The 27590-nt window shown below is 44.2% G+C and overlaps 1 protein-coding gene across 1 annotated transcript in view; it reads left to right on the top strand.

The window, feature by feature from the left end:
* The first annotated feature begins 5572 nt into the window (after positions 1–5572).
* The window catches only part of IL13RA1 (interleukin 13 receptor subunit alpha 1), a 67289-nt gene continuing 45271 nt past the window's right edge, over positions 5573–27590 (top strand). Inside the window, exons 1-4 of the mRNA XM_081221293.1 lie at positions 5573–5800; positions 10050–10189; positions 15933–16071; positions 17891–18011. Coding sequence (XP_081077419.1) covers positions 5722–5800; positions 10050–10189; positions 15933–16071; positions 17891–18011 — 479 coding nt within the window. The 5' untranslated portion in view covers positions 5573–5721. The remainder of the gene's footprint in view (positions 5801–10049; positions 10190–15932; positions 16072–17890; positions 18012–27590) is intronic.

The following is a 27590-nucleotide window of genomic DNA, read 5'->3' as shown; positions in this document are numbered from 1 at the left end:
AGTGTTAGAGAGACAGAGTGACCCAGGAAGGGAGATAGGGAGTGTTGGTGGGGTTTGCAATTTTTGATGAGGCGGCCAGAGCAGGCCTCAATGAGCTATCTGAATGAGGTGAGGGAGTGGGGCAAGTAGCAGCAGAAATAGGCAGGGCAAAGGCCCTGAGGCAGGAGTGCGCTTGGCCTGTGTGAGGAGCGGCCACAGTGCTGTCACAGGCCTCTTGTGCAAACAGCACTTCCTTGAGTGCACCCTGTGAAACTTCTAGAAGAAAACCACCTGCTGAAGAGCAAGAACCTTTAAGTCAATTAAATCCGGGCTGATCATGTTACATTCATCTTCATATTCTCTGTGGTGCCAGACGCTGTCTTCCCTACAGCCACCCCAAATCAACTTATAACCTAAGTCAGAGCAGTGTGCTTGCATGTTGTACACATGGCCTCCAATCAGATTGCTGGCCCTAAGCTCCTCCTAGGTGGAAATCCTGGGGTCACCCTGGAGAGAGTCTCCAGCCTCCAGGAATGTAAATCCAGTGACAGAAATTGACATGCACACAAACCTCTGTATTATTTGCTATGGTAGAGGAATTTGTTGAGTGCTACGGGCACACATATAGGAGGGAGTAAAGTATTTTGCACTTGGGGGTTAAAGAAGCTAAAAGAATAAGTGACATTTGAAGAATGGAAAAGCTTTCTGGGCAGCAGAACAGCAAGAGGAAAGGTCTGTAGTGAGAAAATACCAGAGGTGACGAACAAGTAATAAGTAAGGGAAGTAGGCCAGGCCAGGGAGCTTAGGGCCTGTGCAGACAGGAGGCACGTGCCCTCTTGATGAGGTGGCAGCCCTGTTTAGCGCCCTCTGACAGCTGGTACAGTTAAACGCAGGCCCAGTGTTATCAGAACTTCTGGTTTCTTAAGAGAAGCTAAAGATCTGGGGGGTTATGCAAAATCGCCTGTTTATTTTTTTTCTTCATTTCTGACATCTACATCTAAATAAATACAAACATGATGTGAACCAAACAAAATTGCCTGCAAGGGACATTCAGCCTGAAGGTGGCCAGCAGCTAGGAGGGCTAGAGCTCCCAGTGACTTGGGGAGTCTGGCTGGACATAAAGCTGGGGAGAGTTTGGGGAATCAGTCACAAAGAAACAAGCCTGCAGGCAAAGGAGTTGGGACTGACTTTTGTGGCATTTGAGGGGAGGGGGTGTCACTGAAGAAGCTTAAGCTGGGAGTGAAATGGTCAGATTTTCACGTTGGGAAGGTCTGTCTCCTGGAGGGTGGATTTGAAGACCACTGTGATCTATAAGGGCAAGACGATAAGAACCTGAACAGAACAGTGGAGGTGAGGAGGGGGAAAGAGTAGATCTGAGAGATGTTTTCCCATCTAAGTGACCTCATGGCTAATTGGTGGGGTGGGCAGACTATGTACACTAGATATAGGGAAAGGAGGTGTCAAGGATAAGTTTTAGCATTAATCTCTCACTGATTTTTGGTGGGCATGAGGACAGTGGCTGGGTAGGGATAAAGTACAAAAGATAACAAAGTACGCTAGCTCAGAATTTCTCAATTATTGTCATTTTGTGCCGGGGAAGTCTGTTCTGGGGGGCCATCCTGTGCATTGTTGGATGTTTCACAGCATCCTTGGCCTCTACCCACTAGATCCCTCAAGTTGTGACTGCCAAAAATGTCTCCAGATTTTGCTTCCCCCGCAGAGGCAAAATCTCCCCTGTTTGGGAACCATCTCTAGTGTCAGGAGGGAAATTCCCTGTTTGCTACTTCCCTTTTTTCTTTGCATTGCAGTGGCGCTGAGGGTCTGTTCTGGTTTCGCTTAGTAAAAGGTAGAAGACCTTTTCTGAGATTTTTGCCTAAGGAGCCAGAATTCTTGACTAAGCCCTTGGTCAGTGCTGGGGTCTGTGTCTTTTTTTTTTTTAATTTTATTGATTTGGGGCTGCATTGGGACTTCATTGCTGCGCACGGGCTTTCTCTAGTTGTGGTGAGCAGGGGCTACTCTTCATTGCAGTGCACGGGCTTCTCACTGTGGTGGCTTCTCTTGTTGCGGAGCACGGGCTCTAGGCGTGCGGGCTTCAGTAGTTGTAGCACGTGGGCTCAGTAGTTGTGGCTCGTGAGCTCTAGAGCGCAGGCTCAGTAGTTGTGGCGCATGGGCTTAGTTGCTCCGCAGCATGTGGGATCTTCCCAGACCAGGGCTCGAACCGGTGTCCCCTGCATTGGCAGGTGGATTCTTAACCACTGCGCCACCAGGGAAGCCCGGGCCTGTGTCCTTTATGAACTCAGCAGGGGGCCTCTAGCTGGCTGGAAGGAGATCTGACTTTGGAAAGGGGGACATCATTCTCTCCCCCCAGATACTTTCTTGTTTGTGCCCCTTTCTAACTCCATTTACAGAAAAGAAGAAAGCCTTGGTGAGAAGGGTAAAGATCAAGAAAGCCAACTGGATGGACCAGTCAGCCCAGAACTCAAGCCACGTCCAGCCAAAGCGAAAAGAACTGCAACTGGGAATCTCACACCCAAGTCATCAGGGCTCAATGGATTAAAGGTTAAAGCTAAACTTGATGTTGACTCATCAGGACTTTGATTACACAAAGCCAAAATGAGAGCTCTTTGTTTATTACAGTTCCTGGAAAGCCTTGCATCTGTCTTCATCTTCTTGCACGCGGGGGCAGTGGCCTAACTCAGTCAAGATGTTCTTTGAGTAAAAGTACACAGAGATCACAAATAAAAGTTTGATGTTGAAGAAACAGCATTCCTAACCCTCGCCTAGCCCTATAAAAAATTCTTTTTTTCAAATGTTGTATGACGTTTAGGGTCTAGAGGAAATGGAACTGACTGTGAGAGTCTTACCCATGACAGCAGGCCAGGACTGTCGAGGCCATGCCACCATGCTTGGTTGTTTTTCCTCACAATGTGCACATTTTCAGGGCCTTTTCTGAAGGCTAATGACAAGTCGTGACCCTTATTTTTCTAATCGTTTGCAGCCATTACTGTTCATTTCATTAAGGACTTGCTCAATCTATGCCAGGCAGTGCCCACGATGGCACTCAGCCAGTCCCCAGGGGCTCCTGTTCCAACTGGAGACTTCTTAAAAGGCAGATGACATAATCATTTTGGAAACATTATTATAAACTTATTGTATAATGTTTATAGCAAATGTCAACAAGTGTATGTGTGTGGTGATGGGGAAGGGGAGGTCTTAGGTTAGAGAGTGGCTAGCCTATTTGTGGGGCGACTTAGAAATAATAGTAATCTCTCTCAGTTCTGCTGGATTCAATGGTGTACACAGTGTTTTCATAAACATTATTTTGTTTGGTAATATACACAGGCAAGGATTCATTCTGAACTTTGGAGTGCAAGACTCAGTATCTCAAAATTCAGCGCGGGCAGGCCTGCCTTCTAGAAGCCTCTCCTGACTCTGCCCTCCCATAGGTTGTCCCTTCTTTGTGTCCCACAGTTCCCTGTTCTTGCCCTTATGATTGCCCCTCACACTGGCTGCAGCTCTTTGTTGGCAGGGCCTGCTTTTAATGAGTGTCTACTGCAGTTTCTAGAAGGACAATAATATTTATTGAACTTGAGGGCCTTAATTCCAAGAGTGAGGCCTTTGTTTCGGATAGGTTAAACATCCCCAGGCTCTTTGAGTAGGGTCTAGACTAGCTGTATTATCTGCAATTTTATTGTTATATTTTTGCAAAAGATTTCATGTGTGTCCATTGGCTTAATTCAACCAAAATACACCCTAGTTAGTGGGTCTCATCATCCATCCAGATATGACACTTTTCTGGGGAGGATAGTGCCAGAATAATCGCCCCCCAGTGGCGTACATGACCTAATCCCAGACAACTGTGAATATGTTTGTTACCTTATATGGCACAAGTGACGCTGCAGGTGTGATTAAATCAAGGATTTTTCAAAATTCATTTTTATTGGAGTATAGTTGATTTACAATGTTGTGTTAGTTTCAGGTGTACAGCAAAGTGAATCAGTTATACATATACGTATATCCACTCCTTTTAAGATTCTTTTCCCATACAGGTCATTACAGAATATTGAGTAGAGTTCCCTGTGCTATACAGTAGGTTCTTATTAGTTATTAATCAAGGATTTTGAGATAGGGAGATTATCATGGATTATCTGGTAGGTCCAAATCTATTTTTTTCCTTAAAATTTTTTTTAAAAATTTATTTTTGGCTGCATCAGGTCTTAGTTGCGGCATGCGGGATCTTCGCCGCACACGTGGGCTTCTCTCTAGTTGAGGTGCTTGAACCCAGTAGTTGTGGCGTGCAGCCTTAGTTTCCCCGCAGGCATGTGGGATCTTAGTTCCCCGACCAGGGATCGAACTTGCGTCCCCTGCACTGGAAGGCGGACTCTTTACCACCGGACCACCAGGGAAATCTCCCACCCCCCAATTTTTTCAAATTTGTACACAATTTAAAAAGGTTACACTCCGTTTACATCTATTACAGAATATTGGCCATACTCCCCGTGTTGTAGAATACATCCTTATAGCCTATCTACACCCAGTAGTTTGTACCTCCCACTCCCCCACCCCTTTATGGCTCCCCCAACCACTAGTTCCTTCTCTGTATCTGGTAGGTCCAATCAAATCACAAGGGTTTTTATAAATGTAAAAGGAAGGCAGGAAGGTCAGAGTATGTGACAAGGGAAGCCTCAGGGGTCTGAGTGGTACAGGAACGAGCCAAGGAATGTAGGCAGTCTCTAGGAGCTGGAAAAGGCAAGGAAATAGATTCTCCCTTAGAACCTCCAGAAGGAATGCAGCTCTGCCTACACCTAGATTTTAGCCCAGTGAGACTTCTGACTTCCAGAACTCTAATATAATAGAGCTGGGTTGTTTTAAGTCACTAAATTTGTGGTAATTTGTTACAGCAGGCACAGGAAACTAAAGGGTTCCCGTTTTCCTCCACCCTCAGCGTCATTAATCTTCATAGTCACCCTCTTTCAACGTATTCAATGTGTATCCTTCCCGCTCACCTTCCGTCTCTCAATATATATCTATCAAAAAGAAAGATGAAGAAAGTTCTTTGTGAGCTTTGAAAAATCGAAGTACATAGTATGGCACTGTCCCTCATATTTAGAATTTTTCTTTTTTTCTTTTTTTTCTTCGACTCAACATTATGTCTCACCAGCTTTCAAATATACCTTTTGTCCCGTTGACAAAGCACACTCCCGCCAAGTCCCCTCCTTGGTCTTCCAAGTCCTCCCTGTGAGGTCAGGCCTGGGTTCACTAACCCCGGAGTCAGAATTTAGGAAACAAGGGCTCAGAGGCCAACAATTGGAAGCCTCGTCTCCAGACTCCCAGGCCAAGGCTCCTTCCCCGAGACCGCCCTGCCCCGGTGCCCGGCAGGGCACAGCCCCGGGCCTGTCCGAGGCTCAGCCAGGTTGCACAGCCAGCACCGGGCCAGGCGGCGCGGGGGCCGCGTAGCAACACGGTCGGGGAAGTTCTGTCTGGCCCACGATCGGACTCCGGGGGCGTGGTGGCGGCTCGGCTGCCGCGGGGCCAGGCGTCGCGCCGCGGGAGCCGCGGGCGCCCCGCCCCTCTGCCCTCGCTGACCGCCTGGGGTTACCTGCGGCCTGTGGGCGGGGCGGCCCTTCCAGTCTGCGCCGGCCCCCGGCCTCCAGGGCGGCGGAGCCGGGAAGTGGGAGAGGGAGCGAAGAAGGCGGAGACTGCCGCGGCTGGAGCCCGGCCGGGCTCCGAGCGAGGGACTGCATGGAGAGGCCGGCGCGGCTTTGCGCGCTGTGGGCGCTGCTGCTCTGCGCCGGCGGCGGCGGGGTGGCCGCGCCCGCGGGTGAGTGCGGCCCCCGGGGCCCGGGGCGGCGCGGGTCGCGGCCGAGAGGCCAGCAGGGGCGCTCCGGGGCCGCCGCGGCGGGGGTGGGCGCCGGGGGCCATCCCCACGACGCCCTGCGCCCGCGGCCGCCGCCGCCTCCCTCGCCCGGCTAGAGGTGGGGGAACCGGAGCGGCCGGTCTTTCCCAGATCCCGGGCGGCGGGGGCGGCGGCGGGGCCGGACGACGACGACGTGTCGCCGCACTTCCCTAGGCCGTCGGGAAGCGCCGAGGAGCCTAGCGCTGGGGCCCGGGGCCGAAACGAGTCCGTGGCATCGGAGGGCCGCGGGGTCGGGAGCGGGAATGTCGCCGGTGCCCCCGGGAGGGGATGAGGGGCCGGCAGGCCGCGGGGACGGTGAGCGAGGTCCGGGCGAGCTGGGACGCGCCGGGGCTTCTTGCGCGGCCGGTCCAGCGAGGGGGTGGGAGTCGAAGGGAACCTCTAAAGCTCCTAGTCCCTGTAGGAAAAGGACGTGAGGGTCGCGGCCACCTCTGGCTTCCAAGAAATCCAGTGGGAATCTCGGAGCAGCATCCACGTGGATGCCTTTTTTTCCTTTTCCTTTATTAACTTTTATATTTTGGAATAATTTTCGATTGACAGAAAAGTTGCAAAGATAGTGTAGAGAGTTCTCGTATACCCCTCACCCTGGTGTGGCAATTTAAATTAATCAACTAGAGTTACTGTGAAAAGTTGAGGGCTAATGAATTCCTCACGGCCAGCTTTGCCATGAGCGGCCTTCTGGACATTTTTGGTGACGAGAGTAGCTCCAAATTCTAGCCCCCAATTCGATAGGTTTTATTGTCACATTGACACAAACACCCACAATTTGTTTATTGCATTTTCAACCAGTGTGTGGTGCTTTGAAACCCAAGTTGAAATGTTGATTAGAAACCTCCATGGCCTCTATTGTTTCAGTCAACAAAACGTATGCACAGTCTCCTCTGTGCTGGGCAGTGTTCTAGGGGCAGAGAGTGGAGCCGTGAGCAAAACAGGTTAAGTCCCTGCCCTTTGGAGTTTATATGCTGTTGGCAGTCAGAGGAAGGGGTGGGGGGGGCGGGGGAGTAAAGTATAAGGTATGTCAGATGGCGATAAGTACTATGGAGAAAAACAAAGCAGGGAAGGGGTTTGCCATTGTAAATAGGGTGGAGTAGGAAGACTTCCACTGAAAAGGTGGCATTTGAGTAGAGACTTGAGGGAGGTTTGAAGTTTGACAGTCAATGATTCAAGTGCCTGCCTTGCTTAGTACTGAGCCAGGCTCTGTAGGTTGGCTTAGAACCTTAGAGTATACTGCGTAATCGTTGCCCCCAGTTCACTTGAGGGGATCTGATTCCCGTAATCATATGGGGCAGCTGCAGTCCAGAGAAGGGAGGGGGTCACCCATCTCATTAGTTTCCTGATTTTCACAGTGCTACTCTAACCCCCTCCCTCCTACAGACTTCCTCCCCCCCACGCACCTGGAACAACAAACAGCTGGCCCTCTAGTAATACTGGCAACCCCCAACTTAATCAGTTTTGTCACAGAAGTTCATTAGTAGCTTGGTTACTTAGAAATAGCAAAACTTTTTTTCCCATTGGAAATATTGATAGAATTGCATGGTAAAAAAAAAAAGAGAAAAAAAAACAGTCAGGGGACTTGAGTGTTAGTGGTCTGACATTTCCCAGGTGTGGGACTTCAGGGCTTGTCATTTCCCCTCCCTTGTACAGCAGCTTTCTCATCTGTGACAGGAGGTTGAACTCCATAAGTTTTAAGGGCTCTTCCAACGCTAATCTTTTGAGTGTTTATAAAAGATTAGGTTACCAGTTCAGTCTGTTTAGATTGGTAGCTCACATTGTGGCATGTCTTAATAACAACTAGCATTGTTAGAACGCTGGGCAGCGTTCTAAGTTTTCCACTTGAACTATTTCATTTAATTTTTACACAAAGCCCTCCTGTAGGTGCTGTTATTAGTCCTGTTTTGTATGTGAGGAAGCTGAGGCACAGCAAGGCCCAGAGCTCTCATAGGTGATAGAGTGGAGGAGCTAGGCTTCCGACCCTGGCAGCCTGGTTCCAGAGGCCGTGCTCCTAACCACTGTATTCAGTGCCTCTCTCTGCAGAAGTGAAGGGAGTCCTTGGCTGGGAGAGGAGCTGGGCCCCTCCCAGAGTAGCAGGGCAGGAGTGGTGGGTACCCATGCAAGTATGTACAGGCCATTGGTATGAAGTGAATGATCATGTATTGGAGACTTGCTTTATAATTGCCAGACTGTGTAGTCCAAACAATAAGTACTGTAGGCGTTCAGAAGAGGGGAAACTGAGGGCTGGGAGTGTCGTGGAAGAGCTAAAGTTTGAGCTAGACTTTTAGGGTGGGTGACATTTGAGTAGGTGGAGGAGAAGTTATTCCCAGTTGGGGGGAATAGCAGCTACAGAGGCCCAGAGGTAAGGGTGAGGGTACCCTTTTGTGCTCAGCGAGGAACCCAGCTTGGCAGGAGGGTGCATTGGCAAAATCAGTCCAGGCGGAAGGGCTTCATTTGCCCTTGAAGCTGAGTGGGGCGCAGCGTGAGGGAAGTGACCCTGGAGGAGAAGCCAGCAGGGAGACTTGACTGAGTGTGGGGAATCACTGGAGTGCGAAGCAACGCAGGGATCGAGGGTTGGAGGTGGTCACTAGAAAGATGTGCTGTGCACGCCTTCTGTCCAGGCCCGTGCCTTACTGCTATAGGTCTGCCTGGCGCACGGGGCCCAGCAGAGCACATTAGTGTGATCGGGATGATTAAGAGAGGTGTTACAGGACTTCCCTGGTGGCGCAGTAGTTAAGAATCCACCTGCCAATGCAGGGGACATGGGTTCGAGCCCCGGTCCGGGAAGATCCCACATGCCATGGAGCAACTAAGCCCGTGTGCCACAACTACTGAGCCTGCGCTCTAGAGCCCACGAGCCACAACTACTGAGCCCGTGTGCCACGACTACTGAAGCCCATGCGCCTAGAGCCTATAGTCCTTAAGTAATTAATAATGATTAAGTTTGCCACTTTAGACAGTTTGGGGGGATTGTTTTTAAAATTAGTTTAATAAACTTTACTTTGGAATAAATTTCGACTTACAGAAAAGTTGCAAAGATAGGACAGAGGAGCCCTCATCCAGTTTCCGGGGGACGATTTTGGTAGTCCTGGCCTCAGGAGAAGTTCTCGGGAAAGTTTGAAATGATGTTTCCTTTCCCTCCTCTATATGTGCTTCCCTGCATTTGGCAGAAGCATGAAAACTCCTATCCCCGATCCTAAAGCTGGGTCCAAGATAATAGAGCCAGGAAATATTTGGTGGAGACAGTGGTGGGTTTTCTCAAAATGAAACACATTTTTTAAGACACTGGTTCACAGTTTCTCCTCTTTTCATCCCTCTTCAGATTTGTCAAAGCTACAGTTCCAGTTGTTTAATGTCAGACCTCAGGGGAGCAACAGGGTTGTTAGATCTCTTTCTCAGTACTACTTTGGAAAAGTTATAAGAACAATTGCCAGGTCACGTTAGCAAGCACGGTTAAAGATGAGCCGCTTAAACTCACTCGCAGAACTGCTGGGATTGAACTGTCTGTATTGAGTGGGCCTGGGCGCGCAGTGTAGGGGACCCCAAATACCTACCGGAGGAAAACTTGGACATTTAAGAATATACTCTCCTCTGTGTTCACACTATAGCAAGTGGTTAAGCATGCAGCCTGGGGGGCTTCCCTGGTGGTGCAGTGGTTGAGAGTCCGCCTGCCGATGCAGGGGACATGGGTTCGTGCTCCGGTCCGGGGGGATCCCACATGCCGCGGAGCGGCTGGGCCCGTGAGCCATGGCCGCTGAGCCTGCGCATCCTGGGCCTGTGCTCCGCAACGGGAGAGGCCACAACAGTGAGAGGCCCGCGTACCGCAAAAAAAAAAAAAAAAAAAAAAAAAGAATGCGGCGTGTGAGGTTTGCACCTCAGCTCTGCCATTGACTGGCCGTGGGATATGGGGTCAGTGACTCAATGTCCCTGTGCCTCAATCGCCTCATCTTTACATGAGGCTGAGAGTCCCTGTCTCATAAGGTTGTGAGGATTGAGATTAACATGTGGAGAGCACTTAGAATGCTGCCTGGCTCAATAAATGTTAGCTCTTGATAACTCAGGTTTATGATTCTTGGTCTCCAGGACTTGGAGGGATGGATTAAATTAACCACTGAAAACACTGGCTGCTCTGGATAAATTTATTTCTTGTGCTTGATTTGAACAGAAACTCAGCCACCTGTGACGAATTTGAGTGTGTCTGTTGAAAACCTCTGCACAGTCACATGGACATGGAATCCTCCTGAGGGAGCCAGCCCGAATTGTAGTCTAAAGTATTTTAGTCATTTTGGCAACAAACAAGATAAGGTAAGTTTTCTGGAACGTACTGCATTGATAAGGTAAAGTGAACACTGTGAGTTGGAGCTAAGAATAAGCCAAATTCTAATCTTACTTCAAAGTGGGATTTTTATTTTTGACTTGTGTCCAAAGTTTTTAACTGGGAAAATTATGGAAACAACTGTTGACAAAATTGAACATTAGAAAATATTTGCCAATCAAATACAGTTGAGATTATTACTCTTTTAGGAGATACTAGGCACTCAGTAAATAATGAATTATGTTAAAGTTGGTTCCTGTAGGCACCCAGTGAATAATTAATTATGTTAACATTGGTTTCTGTGTTGCTGCCTGAAGCCTTGTATTTATATAACACTTTCCATTTCTCAGGGAATTTTCACATTTACCATCTCACTAATCACATGCACAGATAGATATGCAAGAACTATGTGATGCAAAAGTAAATGGCCATATGGAAAATGAAAAAATAAGATGTCAGTAGCAGGTGGGGTTGACCAGACAGTTCCCTGATGCTTGGGGAAAAATGAGAGAAACTTTCAGCCTTTCCAGTCGGATGTGTGACCAATTTAAGTGAATTTTTGTTAACAAGATTGGATAATTTTGGATTCTTTATGGTAGTCTTATTCAATGGAAGTTCCTTTTGAGCCTTATTGGTTTGTAGCCCCTGCTAATTGACAGGTTCCTCAAAGCATCATATCGTCTGTTCAGAACTGTTTTATATCTTTATACAGTCCTTGGGTTCTGCACCTGTGGATTCAGCCAACTGCAGATGGAAAATATTAGGGAAAAAAATTCCAGAAAATTCCAAAAAGCAAAACTTGAATGCCTCGTACTGGCAACTATTTACATATCATTTACGTTGCACTAGGTATTATAAGTAATTTAGAGTGATGTAAAATATAGGAGAGGATGTGCCTAGGTCATATGCAAACACTACACCATTTTAAATAAAGACTTGAGCATCCATGCATTTTGGTGTCCGTGGTGGGTCCTGGAACCAATGCCCCTCGGGTGTAAGAGGGATGACTGACTGTATCTTCTTTCAGCGTGTGGGTGGGGGAGGTGGAGGATGTTTGGGGTTGAATTTGTCCCGGATTTTGAGAAGGCCAATGAGAAGTTGTTATTAATGACAGTACTTTGGCTCAGTGAACTGTGGAATCACCATGTTCAAGCAGTTTGGTGGCAGGAAGAGTCTGGAGAACTAGTTAGTGCACCATTCAGCTAGCTCAGTGGCCTGGGATAAATTCCTTAACCTCTCTGAGCCTTCATTTCCTCGTGTGTAAAGTGTGGCTCTACTCACATCTCTGGCTTGCTGGTCCACCAAAAATAATGTATGGGAAACTTAATGAAGTGAGGGTGGAATGGGCTCTTCCTCTAGAGGGAAACTTGCTAATCTGCCTTCCTGCTTTCCTGCAGAGGTGTTAATTATAGTTTAGGTGTTGATTGATAAGGAATTGAGGCTGGTCAGAAATATTTGTGTTTTAAAAGAGGTCCTCCAAATGCAGAAGCCTGTGAAACTCTGGTAGGCCAGTTCCCCTTTTCACACTGTTGGCTTCCTCTTGTTCCTAAGGAGGGGCCTTAGACAGTTGGAGTCTTAGTGGCAACTTTTGGTAGTTCAGCCTTGAGAAATTCCAGGAAAGACCCTTTAGTGCGTCACCTAAGTATCTAACTGAAACCCCCAGGAGAGGTCACCATCTTTCTAACATGTCCTTATTCATTAGCCCGTCAACCACGCTCAAGGATCAGTCAGGTAGACATGCTGATAAGCTAGTCTAGAAATGGGGCTAACTCCTCAGTATAGTTACAGAAATTTAGACTTGAAAGTAACTTTAGGAGGCAGTGGAATCAGATAGAATTGGGTTTGAAATTTTGTCTCTTTCCCTTTCAAGTTTTGTGGCCTTAGGCAAGTCATTTAACCTATCTGAGCCTGAGCCTCCATTTCCTTGTTTGTAGAATGCTGGGGGGAAAGGCTAGTAAAAGTACCTACTTTATATGAATGGTGTGTGTTTGTTAAAGGAGATAATGTTTGTGATACACCTGGCACAGAGTTAGTGTTCAATAATTGTTAGCTTTTATTATTATTACTGTTGTTAGATTCAACCATATGAAATTGTTGCCTTTATAGGTCATATTATATGGTTCAACCTAATATTATCGTTTAATCTTGGTCCCTCCGTTTTGCCCCTGAAGAGACCAGATGGAGACCATAAAGGGTGGCCTCTGCCTAAGGCCTGCTCATTTATTCCAGCCATTTGACAGCTTTGAAGGCTGCCAATGTGGCAGTTGTGATAAACACAGATTATTCTTTCCAATCAGTGATGGGGGATTTCCTATCTGGACCTTTTTGAAGTTTACAATCCTGAGACTGAGAATCAGTGGGAGGAGTGGTTTTCCTTCCCTCTTTCTGTCCTTTGGACACAGCATTAATGTCATCAGACCACACTGGGGTGTATATATGCTTTGAAGCATGTTGAAGCAGTGGCATTATGATAGTTTGTACATGTTATGGGGCTTTTATGACTGTCTGACAGTCCCAAATTGCTAAATGAGGTAAATCCTTGAGGTCATTTTCAATCTTCAGATTGGAGGACCATTAAGATGAGAGATATGGAATCATAGATGTTTTTTTTTTTTTTTTTTTGCGGTATGCGGGCCTCTCACTGTTGTGGCCTCTCCCGCTGCGGAACACAGGCTCCAGACGCGCAGGCTCCGCGACCATGGCTCACGGCCCCAGCCGCTCCACAGCATGTGGGATCTTCCCGGACCGGGGCACGAACCCGCGTCCCCTGCATCGGCAGGCAGACTCTCAACCACTGCGCCACCAGGGAAGCCCCATAGATGATTAAAAAAAAATTCAATACAAGACTAGCTTAAGTGGCTGCCCTTCACCATTGTTTTAGCAATGTGTAATCTGGCAATTAGAAGAAGGATCTGGCATCAGATTTTAGATCTCTTTCATCACCAAGAGATAGGCAAGTCTTACTAGGTGAATAAATTAAAAGGATGTTGTTCTGTCTAGGCATCCAAAGAGACTGAAGCTGAAGCTGACTCCCCTTTCCTTCTGAGAAAGGATTAGCAATTGGGAAAGCTGCAATCTAGCCAAATGAACTTTGGTCTTGAGGGGGAGGGATCGGTTCAGGACTCTGGCCTTGATTTTTGATAAATTTTCAAAGTAGCCCAGATTCTCTGACAGGTGGAGCATAATGTCATACAGCAGCTACCAGTGGAATGAGTCACCACAGCCGAAAGTCACGTGGGAGCTATCATACATACTTCATCAAGGTCTTCTGGGAGGGATTTAGTTCCCTGTCTGATACAGAGAGGTGCACTTCACTTGGCGATCATTGACAATTGGGGTTCCTACTTTATTCATGCCAATTTAATATTATTTGCCTTGAGCTTTGAAAGAGATTTTTAAAAAGTATTTTATCTTTCCCCCTACCATGTCTTTTCTAAGTTATTTTTTATTCATATGCCCAAAACAAAAGGTTCAGGTTTAGGGCTTCCCTGATGGCACAGTGGTTAAGAGTCCGCCTGCCAATGCAGGGGCCACGGGTTCAAGCCCTGGTCCAGAAAGATCCTACATGGGGCGGAGCAACTAAGCCCGTGAGCCACAACTACTGAGCCCACGTGCCACAACTACTGAAGCTCGCGTGCCTAGAGCCCGTGCTCCGCAACAAGAGAAGCCACCGCAATGAGAAGCCTGCGCACCGCAACAAAGAGTAGCCCCCGCTCGCCACAACTAGAGAAAACCCACGCAGCAATGAAGACCCAACGCAGCCCAAAATAAATAAACTAATAAAGGGTCTGAATCAATAACTGATTAACTTTGAAAATGAAGTTCTTTTTTTTAAAAAAAAGGTTCAGATTTAGGTGCTAAAGTATGTTTTTAAGAAATTCCATTTATTAAAAATACTTGTGTAATAAAACTCCTCAGCCCTCTCACTGGAACAATATCTAATGTAATAAGAGAACTGGGATTTTTCCATAATGATTCTAATTTATGGCATTTGACCGTACATTTACCCCTGGGTGTCCTCAGAGGGCAAATGCAGCTTCCACACAAGAATTATCAAGGATTCTTGGGTCAGGGTGGCTCCTTCAGGGGTATATGGGACTTTTGCTTAGTAAAATTGTGTGGTTGGTGAAATTTGCATTCGGAGCTTTCCTGCCACCATTACCAACAATCCTTGTTTCCTCAGCACACATTCATCAATTAAGGGCCAGTTTCCTTACTTTGCCATGAGAGCTATAATGGTGAAACATTCTCGAGAGCCTTCTCTTGGCACAATTGGTATGTTCCATTCCTGCAGGCAGCAGCTATATGGAGAGCCAAATGATAAGTAGGTTTCTTGGCAAGGAATCAGGAATTTGTTAATATGTACTTGACTCAGAATAACTGGAGGCCCCACTGAGGGTGGGCAGGGCTTTGCTGCTGGGACAAAAATAATCAATGTCCATGGAGCTGAATCACCCTCTCTTTTCTCCCTGTCAGAATTTTGTTTGCAGACATTTCTTTTTCTCTTCTTCCAGGGCTGACCAGCTAACTCCTTTTTTAGAGTGCTGTCTTGCCTGGGCCTAAGAGCTGTTCAGTCTGTACAAAGTGTTGTTTTCTTCCCCATGTCTTTGCTGTGGTTCGTTAATTGATGATTTGCTGGCTACCTCTCAGAGGACATCCTTGTGTCCTGGTTTTGAGAGTCTCTCACAGTTGCCCTCATGCTCAGTTGGCAGCAGGCATGTGAAATGGCAGAGTACCCCTTAGGGTGGTAGATAAAGGTAACTCTGACAAAACTTCCCTTCATGGCTATCAGCACGTATATAAAAGGAAGTGGCTGTCTCTAACTTGAGTCAGAAACTATTGCAAAACAGGAAGCTCCTTGGAGCTCTGATTAAAAGCACCTCTGTTCTTAATTATCCCAACTCTGTCACCTTGGAAATTGTTAATTTCCTCAAGAGCCTTTAATCTCATTATTCTAAATCATAATAACCAGGCTTGTGATTGTTATCCGTAAGCTGTGTATAAGTTGGCTTTCTGTGGTTCCACAAAGCTTATCTACCTTTCAGAATAAGAGCGTGCTATACTCAGTGTGTATAATATCAACCCTTATAATTCATATGTGTATGTGAGATAGTCAAAATGGTCAAACAGTGCAGAAAGGTGTTTCCTGAAAAGTCTCTCCTCAGCCCTCAGGCTCCCCTTCTTTACTTCCTCTCCTCAGAGGTGACCAGGATTGCCAGATTCTTAAAGCAGTCCTTTTTACCTTGATCTTGATGTTATACTGCATCTACTTGGAATTGAATTTTGATAAGCTTATTGTGTTTCCTTTGAAGTTGCTCTTACACATATGTGTTAGCATGGTAGGTTTGTAGTAAATGTCATGATGTTTATACATTGAAAATGTGGGAAACGGTCTTTTATCTATACCACGGTTTCTCAATGGTGGCACTACGGACATTTGATGCGGGATAATTTTTTGTTGTTGGGGTAGGGAAGGCTGTCTTGTGCATTATAGGATGTTTGGCAGCATCCTTGGCCTCTACCCAGTAGATGCCAGTAGCAGCCCCCTCCCAAATTATGACAACTAAAAATGTTCTTAGACATTAACAAATGTCCCCCGGGAATGGGAGAAGAGAATCACCCAAAGCAGAGAATCACTGAACTGTATACCATTTGATAACTTTCCATTTTCTTTACACAAATGTATTTCTGTGTGTTTGCTACTGAATGCCTTTTTAAATTTCCTTATCTTAGAAAATTGCTCCAGAAACTTATCGTTCAAAAGAAGTGCCCCTGAATGAGAGGATTTGTCTGCAAGTGGGGTCCCAGTGTAGCACCAACGAAAGTGAAAAGCCTAGCATTTTGGTGGAAAAGTGCATCTCGCCCCCTGAAGGTAACAGCTAAAAGCACTGTCTCTTGGCATTTAGAGAATAAATCCAAATTATCCATATGCTTATGTTCAGTGTTCATTAATTCATTTAATTTTCAAATATTTGTTGAGTCTAATAATTTTCAGGCACCAGTATTAGATGCTGACAACACACCAATAACTGTCAGAACATCTTTGCCTTCGAGGAGCTCACAGACAACTTGAATAACAATGCCTGATAGTTATAGAGTACTTAATAATTTGGAAAGTGACACACACACACACACACACGCATGTGCGCACACATACACCTCTCCCCTAAATTGAGCTTCTCAAGCTTATTCGGTGAAATGAGCAAGGCATGTATTATTACCCTGATCTGTTTTGTGAGGAAGAAGGGAACTGAGTGAGTTGCTGTAGATCTTCAGGTCCCAGGTCTAGTGCCTTAAACAAATGAAAATATTGATAGTGTCTTACTCATTATATAGAGAGATTAGATTGATATACAGGATATATTTGGGGAAAGATGTTAAAAGAGGAAAGTGGGCATGTTGGCCCAGCTCTGACTCAAGACTAGGCCTAGAAAAAGCTGTCAAGTAGTCAGGTTGATCATTGTCCCCCAGCTCCCTTCCCACCCATCAGCCAGTGTCCTTCTGGCTCTTATGTTACATGCAGGGAGTAGCATATACTCAGGAAGAGCAGGGCTACCAGAGCCCAGATGTCCAAGTTTAAATCTCAGCACTGCCAGCTTCTAGTTGTGTGACCTTAGGCAGATCACTTAGCCCCTTCTCTCTTCACTTTCCTCACCTGTAAAAAGGGATGATGATAGTACTTACCTCCCAGGAATGTTGAAAGGATTACATCAATCAGTACATATGAGGTGCTGAGAATAGTGCCTGGCAGACAGTAAATGCTAGATACATATTATCTATTCATATCATGTTGCCCTTAGGTTGGGCAAGGTCCCATCTCCTACCTCCAAACCTTAACACTACATGACTTGTTTTCTAGACCATTCTCTCTGTATGCACAGATCAAAAGTATATGAAGTAATATTTGTAAAGTTATAAAATTCAGTACTGCTAGGAGGCTGGGAGCATGGTTTACAGCAAGTTACCCCCCCATACTCGTTTCTTGAGGAGTTTAATAATCTGAAAGAAACTAAATTGTATTATGACGAAAAGGTGGGTGGTGATGGCTCAGCACAGTACGCCTTTAAGGAACACGAGGGATAACAGGTTTGAATTTTAAACATAGGCATTTAATTTAGAGATGTGATGTCTTAACTTAAAAGGCTTTATAAAGGTAGAGATTTCAGATCATCAAGATTTTAGGGCTCCTAAGGCCATAGCCCCAATAGACAACTATGAAGAGTTACGTTTTACTTACCTTTCCCCAAATTGCCTCAGGAGGAAGGTTTGTTTAATTTTTAAAACAAGGTGTGTCAGTATTGCTCAAAAGACAAGGTAAATTATAACTCAGAACACTTGTTTTTTTTTTAAAGACAGGTAGATATAATGGTTGTTTATATTTTCACGTTCATTTGGGAAATTCCATAGTCATTTCCTATGACTGAAATATTATTTGACCTTCAGACTCTCTCTCCAGTTAGGAATACAGGAGTTAGGGTCCCTCAGTGATAGTAAAGAGAGAAAGTTGTGAACAAGGTAGATTTGGGTTTTCTTCCGCCTGGGTGCCTTCTGGGTCAAATGGGGTGAGAAGTTAGGGATTAGCTTTCCGGAGAAGCAGCTGGAAGCACGCTTGCCATCCCCTAGCCCCTAGTGACTGGCCAGCTCGCAGGGCAAGGAGACAAGGGTCCTAAACTCATGGCTGCATATTCCAGGCGATCCTGAGTCCGCTGTTACTGAGCTACGATGCATTTGGTATAACCTGAGCTACATGAAGTGCGCTTGGCTCCCTGGAAGGAATACAAATCCTGACACTAACTATACTCTCTACTATTGGTGAGTATGCACAGGAGACTTACTGGAGAGGGACTGACTGTGACTGCGTTGGGAGCCTTTGCACCTAACCTAGTTAAACCCAAAAACGGACCAGCCTATTCTTTTCTACACATTGCTTCATTGGAAAATGTATCTGCTTTTGGTGTCTCATTTAAAAAAAAAACCAAACTCTTAAAATATAATTATAGATTCCATATATATGTGTTAGCCTACGGTATTTGTTTTTCTCTTTCTGACTTACTTCACTCTGTATGACAGACTCTAGGTCCATCCACCTCACTACAAATAACTCAGCTTCGTTTCTTTTTATGGCTCAGTAATATTCCATTGTATGCTAACACATATATATGGAACCTAAAAAAAATGGTCATGAAGAACCTAGGGGCAAGACGGGAATAAAGATGTAGACCTACTAGAGAATGGACTTGAGGACACAGGGAGGGGGAAGGGTAAGCTGGGACAAAGTGAGAGAGTGGTAGTGTGTATATGGACATATATACACTACCAAATGTAAAATAGCTAGCTAGTGGGAAGCAGTCGCATAGCACAGGGAGATCAGCTCGGTGCTTTGTGACCACCTAGAGGGGTGGGATAGGGAGGGTGGGAGGGAGACGCAAGAGGGAGGGGATATGGGGACATATGTATACATATAGCTGACTCACTTTGTTGTAAAGCAGAAACTAACACACCATTGTAAAGCAATTATACTCCAACAAAAATGTTAAAAAAATTATAGATCCGCAAAATTAGATTGCAGAAATATATACAAAGAGATCTCATCTACCCTTCACCCAGTTTCTTCCAATGGTAACATCTCGTATAACCAGAGTGCAATATCAAAACCAGAAAATTGACATTGGTACAGTCCACTGACCTTATTCAAATTTCACTGGTGTTTCATCCAGTTATTTGGGTGTGTGTGTGTGTGTGTGTGTGTGTGTGTGTGTGTGTGTGTGTGTGTGTGTGTGTGTGTGTGTAGGTCTATGCAGTTTTATCATATGCGTAGATACAGAATAGCTCCATTACCACAAGGATCCCTTGAGTTGCCCTTTTATAGCTACACCCACCTCCCTGCTGCACACCCTCTCCCCACACTCCTCTCCCCCAAGTCTCTAACCTCTGTCATTTCAAGAATGTAACTGGAATGGAATCATACAGCATATAACTGTCTGAGGCTGACTTTATCTTTTTTAGCCTCTGCCTAATACCCTGGAGATCCATCCAAGCTGTTGTGTGTATCAATAGTTCATTCCCTTTTCTTGCTGAGTAGTGTTCCATGATACGGATGTATTGGTTTGTTTAACCTTTTATTCATTGAAGGATATCTCAAGTGTTTCTAATTTTTTGCAAGCATGAATAAAACTACTATAAATATTCATATTCAGGTTTTTATGTGAACATCACATTTCAGTTCCCTGGAATAAATGCCTTAGCGTGTAATTGCTGGATCATATGGTAATTGCATATCTAGTTTCATAAAAAAACCTGCCAAACTATTTTCTAGAGTGGCTGTACCATTCTACATTCCCATCAACAATGTCTGAGTGATTGGTATCTACCTCTCAAAAGGAAACTTAAATCATTCCCAGGGTTAAAAACTAGTTTAGGGCTTCCCTGGTGGCAAAGTGGTTGAGACTCCGCCTGCCGATGCAGGGGACACGGGTTCGTGCCCCGGTCCAGGAAGATCCCACATGCCGCAGAGCGGCTGTGCCCGTGAGCCAGGGCCGCTGAGCCTGCGTATCCGGAGCCTGTGCTCCACAACGGGAGAGGCCACAACAGTGAGAGGGCTGTGTACTGCAAAAAAAAAAAAAAAAAGTAGTTTAGTTCCCCACAAAATAACTTACATTTCATGTTTGTGACTATATCTACAAAATTTGTTAAAATTTTCTTTCTTTTCTAAATTAATCTTTCATCATTTCCTTTCTTTAGAGCCTAGAATTTTTTTTATTTTTTAATTTAATTATATTTGTTTTTTTATACAGCAGGTTCTTATTAGTCATCAATTTTATACATATTAGTGTATACATGTCAATCCCAATCACCCAATTCATCCCACCACCACCACCACCACCCCCCGCCACTTTCCCCCCTTGGTGTCCATACGTTTGCTCCCTACATCTGTGTCTCTATTTCTGTCCTGCAAACCGGTTCATCTGTACCATTTTTCTAGGTTCCACGTATACGCGTTAATATACGATATTTGTTTTTCTCTTTCTGACTTACTTCACTCTGTATGACAGTCTCTAGATCCATCCACATCTCAACAAATGACCCAATTTCATTCCTTTTTAGGGCTGAGTAATATTCCATTGTATATATGTGTCACATCTTCTTTATCCATTCATCTGTCGATGGGCATTTAGGTTGCTTCCATGACCTGGCTATTGTAAATAGTGCTGCAATGAACATTGAGGTGCATGTGTCTTTTTGAATTACGGTTTTCTCCGGGTATATGCCCAGTAGTGGGATTGCTGGATCATATGGTAATTCTATTTTTAGTGTTTTAAGGAACCTCTATACTGTTCTCCATAGTGGCTGTATCAATTTACATTCCCACCAACAGTGTAAGAGGGTTCCCTTTTCTCCACACCCTCTCCAGCATTTGTTGTTTGTAGATTTTCTGATGATGCGCATTCTTACTGGTGTGAGGTGATACGTAATGGTAGTTTTGATTTGCATTTCTCTAATAATTAGTGATGTTGAGCAGCTTTTCATGCGCTTCTTGGCCACCTGCATGTCTTCTTTGGAGAAATGTCTATTTTAGGTCTTCTGCCCATTTTTGGATTGGGTTGTTTGTTTTTTTAATTTTGAGCTGCATGAACTATTTATATATTTTGGAGATTAATCCTTTGTTCATTGATTCGTTTGCAAATATTTTCTCCCATTCTGAGGGTGGTCTTTTCGTCTTGTTTATGGTTTCCTTTGCTGTGCAAAAGTTTTGACGTTTCATTAGGTCCCATTTGTTTATATTTGTTTTTATTTCCATTACTCTAGGATGTGGATCAAACAAGATCTTGCCGTGATTTATGTCAAACAGTGTTCTTCCTATGTTTTCCTCTAAAAGTTTTATAGTGTCTGGTCTTACATTTAGGTCTCTAATCCATTTTTTGTGTGTGTGTGTGTGTGTTACGTGGGCCTCTCACTGTTGTGGCCTCTCCCATTGTGGAGCACAGGCTCCGGATGCGCACGCTCAGTGGCCATGGCTCACGGGCCCAGCCGCTCCGTGGCACGTGGGATCTTCCCAGACCGGGGCACGAACCCGTGTCCCCTCCATCGGCAGGTGGACTCTCAACCAGTGCGCCACCAGGGAAGCCCCTTTAATGCATTTTGAGTTTATTTTTGTGTATGGTGTGAGGGAGTGGGAGTGTTCTAATTTCATTCTTTTACATGTAGCTGTCCAGATTTCCCAGCACCACTTATTGAAGAGACTGTTTTTCTCCATTGTATATCCTTGCCTCCTTTGTCATAGATTAGTTCACCATTGGTGCGTGGGTTTATCTCTGGGCTTTCTATCCTGTTCCATTGATCTACGTTTCTGTTTTTGTGCCAGTACCATATTGTCTTGATTACTGTAGCTTTATAGTATAGTCTGAAGTCAGGGAGTCTGATTCCTCCAGCTCCGTTCTTTTCCCTCAAGACTGCTTTGGCTATTCGGGGTCTTTTTTGTCTCCATACATATTTTAAGATTATTTGTTCTAATTCTGTAAAGAATGCCATTGGTAGTTTGATAGGGATTGCATTGAATCTGTAGACTGCTTTGGGTAGTATAGTCATTTTCACAATATTGATTCTTCCAATCCAAGAACATGGTATATCTCTCCATCTATTTGTTTCATCTTTAATTTCTTTCATCAGTGTCTTATAGTTTTCTGCATACAGGTCTTTTGTCTCCCTAGGTAGGTTTATTCCTAGGTATTTTATTCTTTTTGTTGCAGTGGTAAATGGGAGTGTTTCCTTTATTTCTCTTTCAGATTTTTCATCATTAGTGTATAGGAATGCAAGAGATTTCTGTGCATTAATTTTGTATCCTGCGACTTTACCAAATTCATTGATTACCTCTAGTAGTTTTCTGGCAGCCTCTTTAGGATTCTCTACATATAGTATCATGTCATCTGCAAACAGTGACAGTTTTAATTCTTCTTTTCTCATTTGGCTTCATTTTATTTCTTTTTCTTCTCTGATTGCTGTGGTTAAAAATTCCAAAACTATGTTGAATAAGAGTGGTGAGAGTGGACAACCTTGTCCTCTTCCTGATCTTAGAGGAAATGCTTTCAGTTTTTCACCATTGAGAATGATGTTTGCTGTGGGTTTGTCGTATATGGGCTTTATTATGTTGAGGAAGGTTCCCTCTATGCCTACTTTCTGGAGAATTTTTATCATAAATGGGTGTTGAATTTTGTCAAAAGCTTTTTCTACATCTATTGAGATGATCATATGGTTTTTATTCTTCAATTTGTTAATATGGTGTATCACATTGATTGATTTGCATATATTGAAGAATCCTTGCATCCCTGGGATAAATCCCACTTGATCATGGTGTATGATCCTTTTAATGTGTTGTTGGATTCTGTTTGCTAGTATTTTGTTGAGGATTTTTGCACCTATGTTCATCAGTGATATTGGTCTGTAGTTTTCTTTTTTTGTAGTATCTTTTTCTGGTTTTGGTATCAGGGTGATGGTGGCCTCGTAGAATGAGTTTGGGAGTGTTCCTTCCTCCACAGTTTTTTGGAAGAGTTTCAGAAGGATGGGTGTTAGCTCTTCTCTAAATGTTTGATAGAATTCATCTGTGAAGCCATCAGGTCCTGGACTTTTGTTTGTTGGAAGATTTTTAATCACACTTTCAATTTCATTACTTGTGATTGGTCTGTTCATATTTTCTGTTTCTTCCTGGTTCAGTCTTGGAAGGTTATACCTTTCTAAGAATTTGTCCATTTCTTCCATTTTATTGGCATAGAGTTGCTTGTAGTAGTAGTCTCTTAGGATGCTTTGTATTTCTGCGGTGTCGTAACTTCTTTTTCATTTCTAATTTTACTGATTTGAGTCCTCTCCCTCTTTTTCTTGATGAGTCTGGCTAATGGGTTATCAATTTTGTTTATCCTCTCAAAGCACCAGCTTTTAGTTTTATTGATCTTTGCTATTGTTTTCTTTGTTTCTATTTCATTTATTTCTGCTCTGATCTTGATGATTTCTTTCCTTCTGCTAACTTTGGGTTTTGTTTGTTCTTCTTTCTCTAGTTCCTTTAGGTGTAACGTTAGATTGTTTATTTGAGATTTTTCTTGTTTCTTGAGGTAAGCTTGTATAGCTATAAACTTCCCTCTTAGAACTGCTTTTGCTGCATCCCATAGGTTTTGGATCATCGTGTTTTCATTGTCATTTGTCTCTAGGTATTTTTTGATTTCCTCTTTGATTTCTTCAGTGATCTCTTGGTTATTTAGTAATGTATTGTTTAGCCTCCATGTGTTTGTTTTTTTTACATGTTCTTCCCTGTTATTCATTTCTAATCTCATATCGTGGTGGTAAGAAAAGATGCTTGATATGATTTCAATTTTCTTAAATTTACTGAGGCTTGATTTGTGACCCAAGGTGTGATCTATCCTGGAGAATGTTCCATGCGCACTTAAGAAGAAAGTGTAATCTGCTGTTTTTGGATGGAATGTCCTATTAATATCAAGTAAATCTATCTGGTCTATTGTGTCATTTAAAACTTCTGTTTCCTTTTTTATTTTCATTTTGGATGATCTGTCTATTGGTGAAAGTTGGGTGTTAAAGTCCCCTACACTGTTTGTGTTACTGTCGATTTCCCCTTTTATGTCTTAGCATTTGCCTTATGTATTGAGGTGCTCCTATGTTGGGTGTATAAATATTTACAATTGTTACATGTTCTTCTTGGATTGATCTCTTGATCATTATGTAATGTCCTTCTTTGTCTCTTGTAGTTCTATTTGTTTTAAAGTCTATTTTCTCGGATATGAGAATTGCTACTCTAGCTTTCTTTTGATTTCCATTTGCTTGGATTATCTTTTTTCCATCCCCTCGCTTTCATTCCCTAGGTTTGAAGTGGGTCTCCTGTAGACAGCATACATATGAGTCTTGTTTTTGTATCCATTCAGCAAGCCTGTGTCTTTTGGTTGGAGCATTTAATCCGTTCACATTTATGGTAATTATCGATCTGTATGTTCCTATGACCATTTTCTTAATCGTTTTGGGTTGGTTATTGTAGGCCCTTTTCTTGTCTTGTGTTTCCTGCCTAGAGGAGTTCCTTTAGCATTTGTTGTAGAGCTGGTTTGTTGGTGCTGAATTCTCTTAGCTTTTGCTTGTCTGTAAAGCTTTTGATTTCTCTGTCGAATCTGAATGAGATCCTTGCCGGGTAGAGTAATCTTGGTTGTAGGTTCTTCCCTTTCATCACTTTAAGTATATCATGCCACTCCCTTCTGGCTTGTAGAGTTTCTGCTGAGAAATCAGCTGTTAACCTTATGGGGATTCCCTTGTATGTTATTTGTCGTTTTTCCCTTGCTGCTTTCAATAATTTTTCTTTGTCTTTAATTTTTGCCAAGTTGATTACTGTGTCTCAGCGTGTTTCTCCTTGGGTTTATCCTGTATGGGACTCTCTGAGCTTCCTGGACTTGGGTGGCTATTTCCTTTCCCATGTTAGGGAAGTTTTCGACTATAATCTCTTCACATATTTTCTCGGGTCCTTTCTCTCTCTCTTCTCCTTCTGGGACCCGTATAATGCAAATGTTGTTGTGTTTAATGTTGTCCCAGGGGTCTCCTAGACTGTCTTCATTTCTTTTCATTCTTTTTTTTTCTTTATTCTGTTCCGCAGCAGTGAATTCCACCATTCTGTCTTCCAGGTCACTTTTCCGTTCTTCTGCCTCAGTTATTCTGCTATTGATTCCTTCTAGTGCAGTTTTCATTTCAGTTATTTTATTGTTCATCTCTGTTTGTTTGTTCTTTAATTCTTCTAGATCTTTCTTAAACATTTCTTGCATCTTCTCGATCTTTGCCTCCATTCTTTTTCTGAGGTCCTGGATCATCTTCACTATCATAATTCTGAATTCTTTTTCTGGAAGGTTGCCTATCTCCACTTCATTTAGTTGTTTTTCTGGGGTTTTATCTTTTTCCTTCATCTGGTATATAGCCCTCTGCCTTTTCATCTTGTCTATCTTTCTGTGAATGTGGTTTTTGTTCCACAGGCTGCAGGATTGTAGTTCTTCTTGCTTCTGCTCTCTGCCCTCTCTAGAGCCTAGAATTATTAACAACAGGACAAGGAAGAAAGGACCAGGATAATCAATTCAATTCAGTAAAACTTTAGCACGCATTGTGGGTAAAGCACTGAATGGGCAGCAGAGATAAGAAACATGTCTCTTCACTCCTAAAGCTTCAAATGTGGAGGAGACAGCACTGGGCACAATTGCCTATATAGAAATAAGAGTGCATGATGGAGGCTTCCAGAAGTGTAGGCAGATTCTGTGGGAAGTGACGGTGGAGCTTGGGGTGGTCACAGAGCAAGGCTGGGAGGCTTTGGTGAAGGGGGTGGACTGCCTGGATGGGGAGGAGTCTCCGAGGCTGTAGGTGGCACCGGGCAAGAGTGGTCTGAGGACTGGGGGCATTGAGTCTGTGTGATTCCAGGAGGGGAAGCAGGAGATCTAGTGTTGGCAGTCTGCCCTGCACGTGCCCCTGTCCCCCTGTCTATCTCTCCTTCAGACGGTTTCTGAGAGAGTGGGCTGTGGAAGGCCACATCCAGGACTTCTGAAGCTATAGTATAAACATGGCCTTTATCCTGGAATGTCCATTTTGCCTGATGACTTGCTGTAAAGTATTTTTGGTATATGGAAACACTCACGGCTGTGTCATGCAATAGAACGCAAACAACCACCTGAATTTTTTTTCAGGATTGAGAAACATTTATTGAATCAAAATCAAATACTTTCTTTTTATTATCTACAAGCCAACACTGAACTTACTTTATTCAAGAATGAACACTCTGTACAAAAAAAAGTATGCTTATAGTATAAAATATCCCATGAATTTTTTAACAAAAACCTCCCAAGTTGCCGGTGGTGGGGGTAGCATTCACTCTCCTCCCCTGTCCCCAGAGGTGCTCCCGGCCAAGTTGAGAAGCACTGCAGGCGAAGCCAGACTGAGATCGTACAGTTCAGTCCCCCCCACCCCTCACGACAGATCATTCTCACTTGAGGTTTTGCAGTTTCACTTGCCCGCTTGTGGTACCTGTTGTTTCTCCTTTACTTAAAGCCCTTCAGTGGCTCCCTGGTGGCTGCAGGATAAAGTCCAAACTCACCAGCGTGACCGACAAAGCCTTTTGTGCTCCAGCTCCTGCCCATCTCTGTAGCGTCAGTCTCGTCTCCCCCATGTACCCCCACCCCTCTTGCACCTACCTCCCAGCCCACACTGAACTTCTTCCAGTTCCTCAAACTCGCTCTTCAAACACTCAAACAGAAGAGTGGCAGCCAAACCGAACGTTCAGCCAGAATAGCGGAAGCATTCTGCGTTCCCTCACAGCCCAAGCCTTGCCCTTTCACCTGGATGCTGCTTATTTGTCCTTCTTAGCTCAGACATCACTTCCCTTCCAGAAAGCCTTCCTTGACCTCTCAAGCCTACATATGTCCCAGTCATCATGTACCACGGTATCCTGCAACTTTCTGTGTCATAATACTCAGCACATTGTGTTGTATTTCCCATTTACTTAGTGGTCACCCTCCCCAGACTGCCATCTCCCTTGAGAGCAGGGGCTCTGTCTTGTTTCCCCCTGTGCCTGATACATGGTAGGTGCTCCATAAATAGGTTTTGAATGTTTGGTAGGATCCAAAGTTAGAAAACATTCAGGACTGGGGTGAGGACTTAGAAGGGAGGGATAAACAACTCAAGAGCATTATAGTTGATGAATAAAGACAGAGGAGGATTGAGTGCATCTGCCTCCCGAAAGAACTGCTAGTGAAAGGGACCGAGAACTAAGCCTTAAAAAGGAGTAGCCTGGCCCTGATAATGTTGTGGTGAAGTCTGGAGAAAGCTGTTACTATAGGCTTTTTTTTTTTTTACATCTTTATTGGAGTATAATTGCTTTACAATGGTGTGTTAGTTTCTGCTTTATAACAAAGTGAATCAGCTAACGTATACATATATCCCCATATCCCCTCCCTCTTGCATCTCCCTCCCACCCTCCCTATCCCACCCCTCTAGGTTGTCACAGAGCACCGAGCTGATCTCCCTGTGCTATGCGGCTGCTTCCCACTAGCTAGCTATTTTACATTTGGTAGTGTATATATGTCTATGCCACTCTCTCACTTTGTCCCAGCTTACCCTTCCCCCTCCCTGGGTCCTCAAGTCCATTCTCTACATCTGTGTCTTTATTCCTGTCCTGCCTCTAGGTTCTTCACAACTCTTTTTTTTTTAAGATTTCATATATATGTGTTAGCATACAGTATTTGTTTTTCTCTTTCTGACTTACTTCACTCTGTATGACAGACTCTAGGTCCATCCACCTCACTACAAATAACTCAATTTTGTTTCTTTTTATGACTGAGTAATATTTCATTGAATATATATGCCACATCTCCTTTA

This window comes from Mesoplodon bidens (assembly GCF_964165515.1).
Source record: "Mesoplodon bidens genome assembly, chromosome: X".
Taxonomy (NCBI): domain Eukaryota; kingdom Metazoa; phylum Chordata; class Mammalia; order Artiodactyla; family Ziphiidae; genus Mesoplodon; species Mesoplodon bidens.
This window is presented reverse-complemented; position numbering and strand designations above follow the sequence as displayed.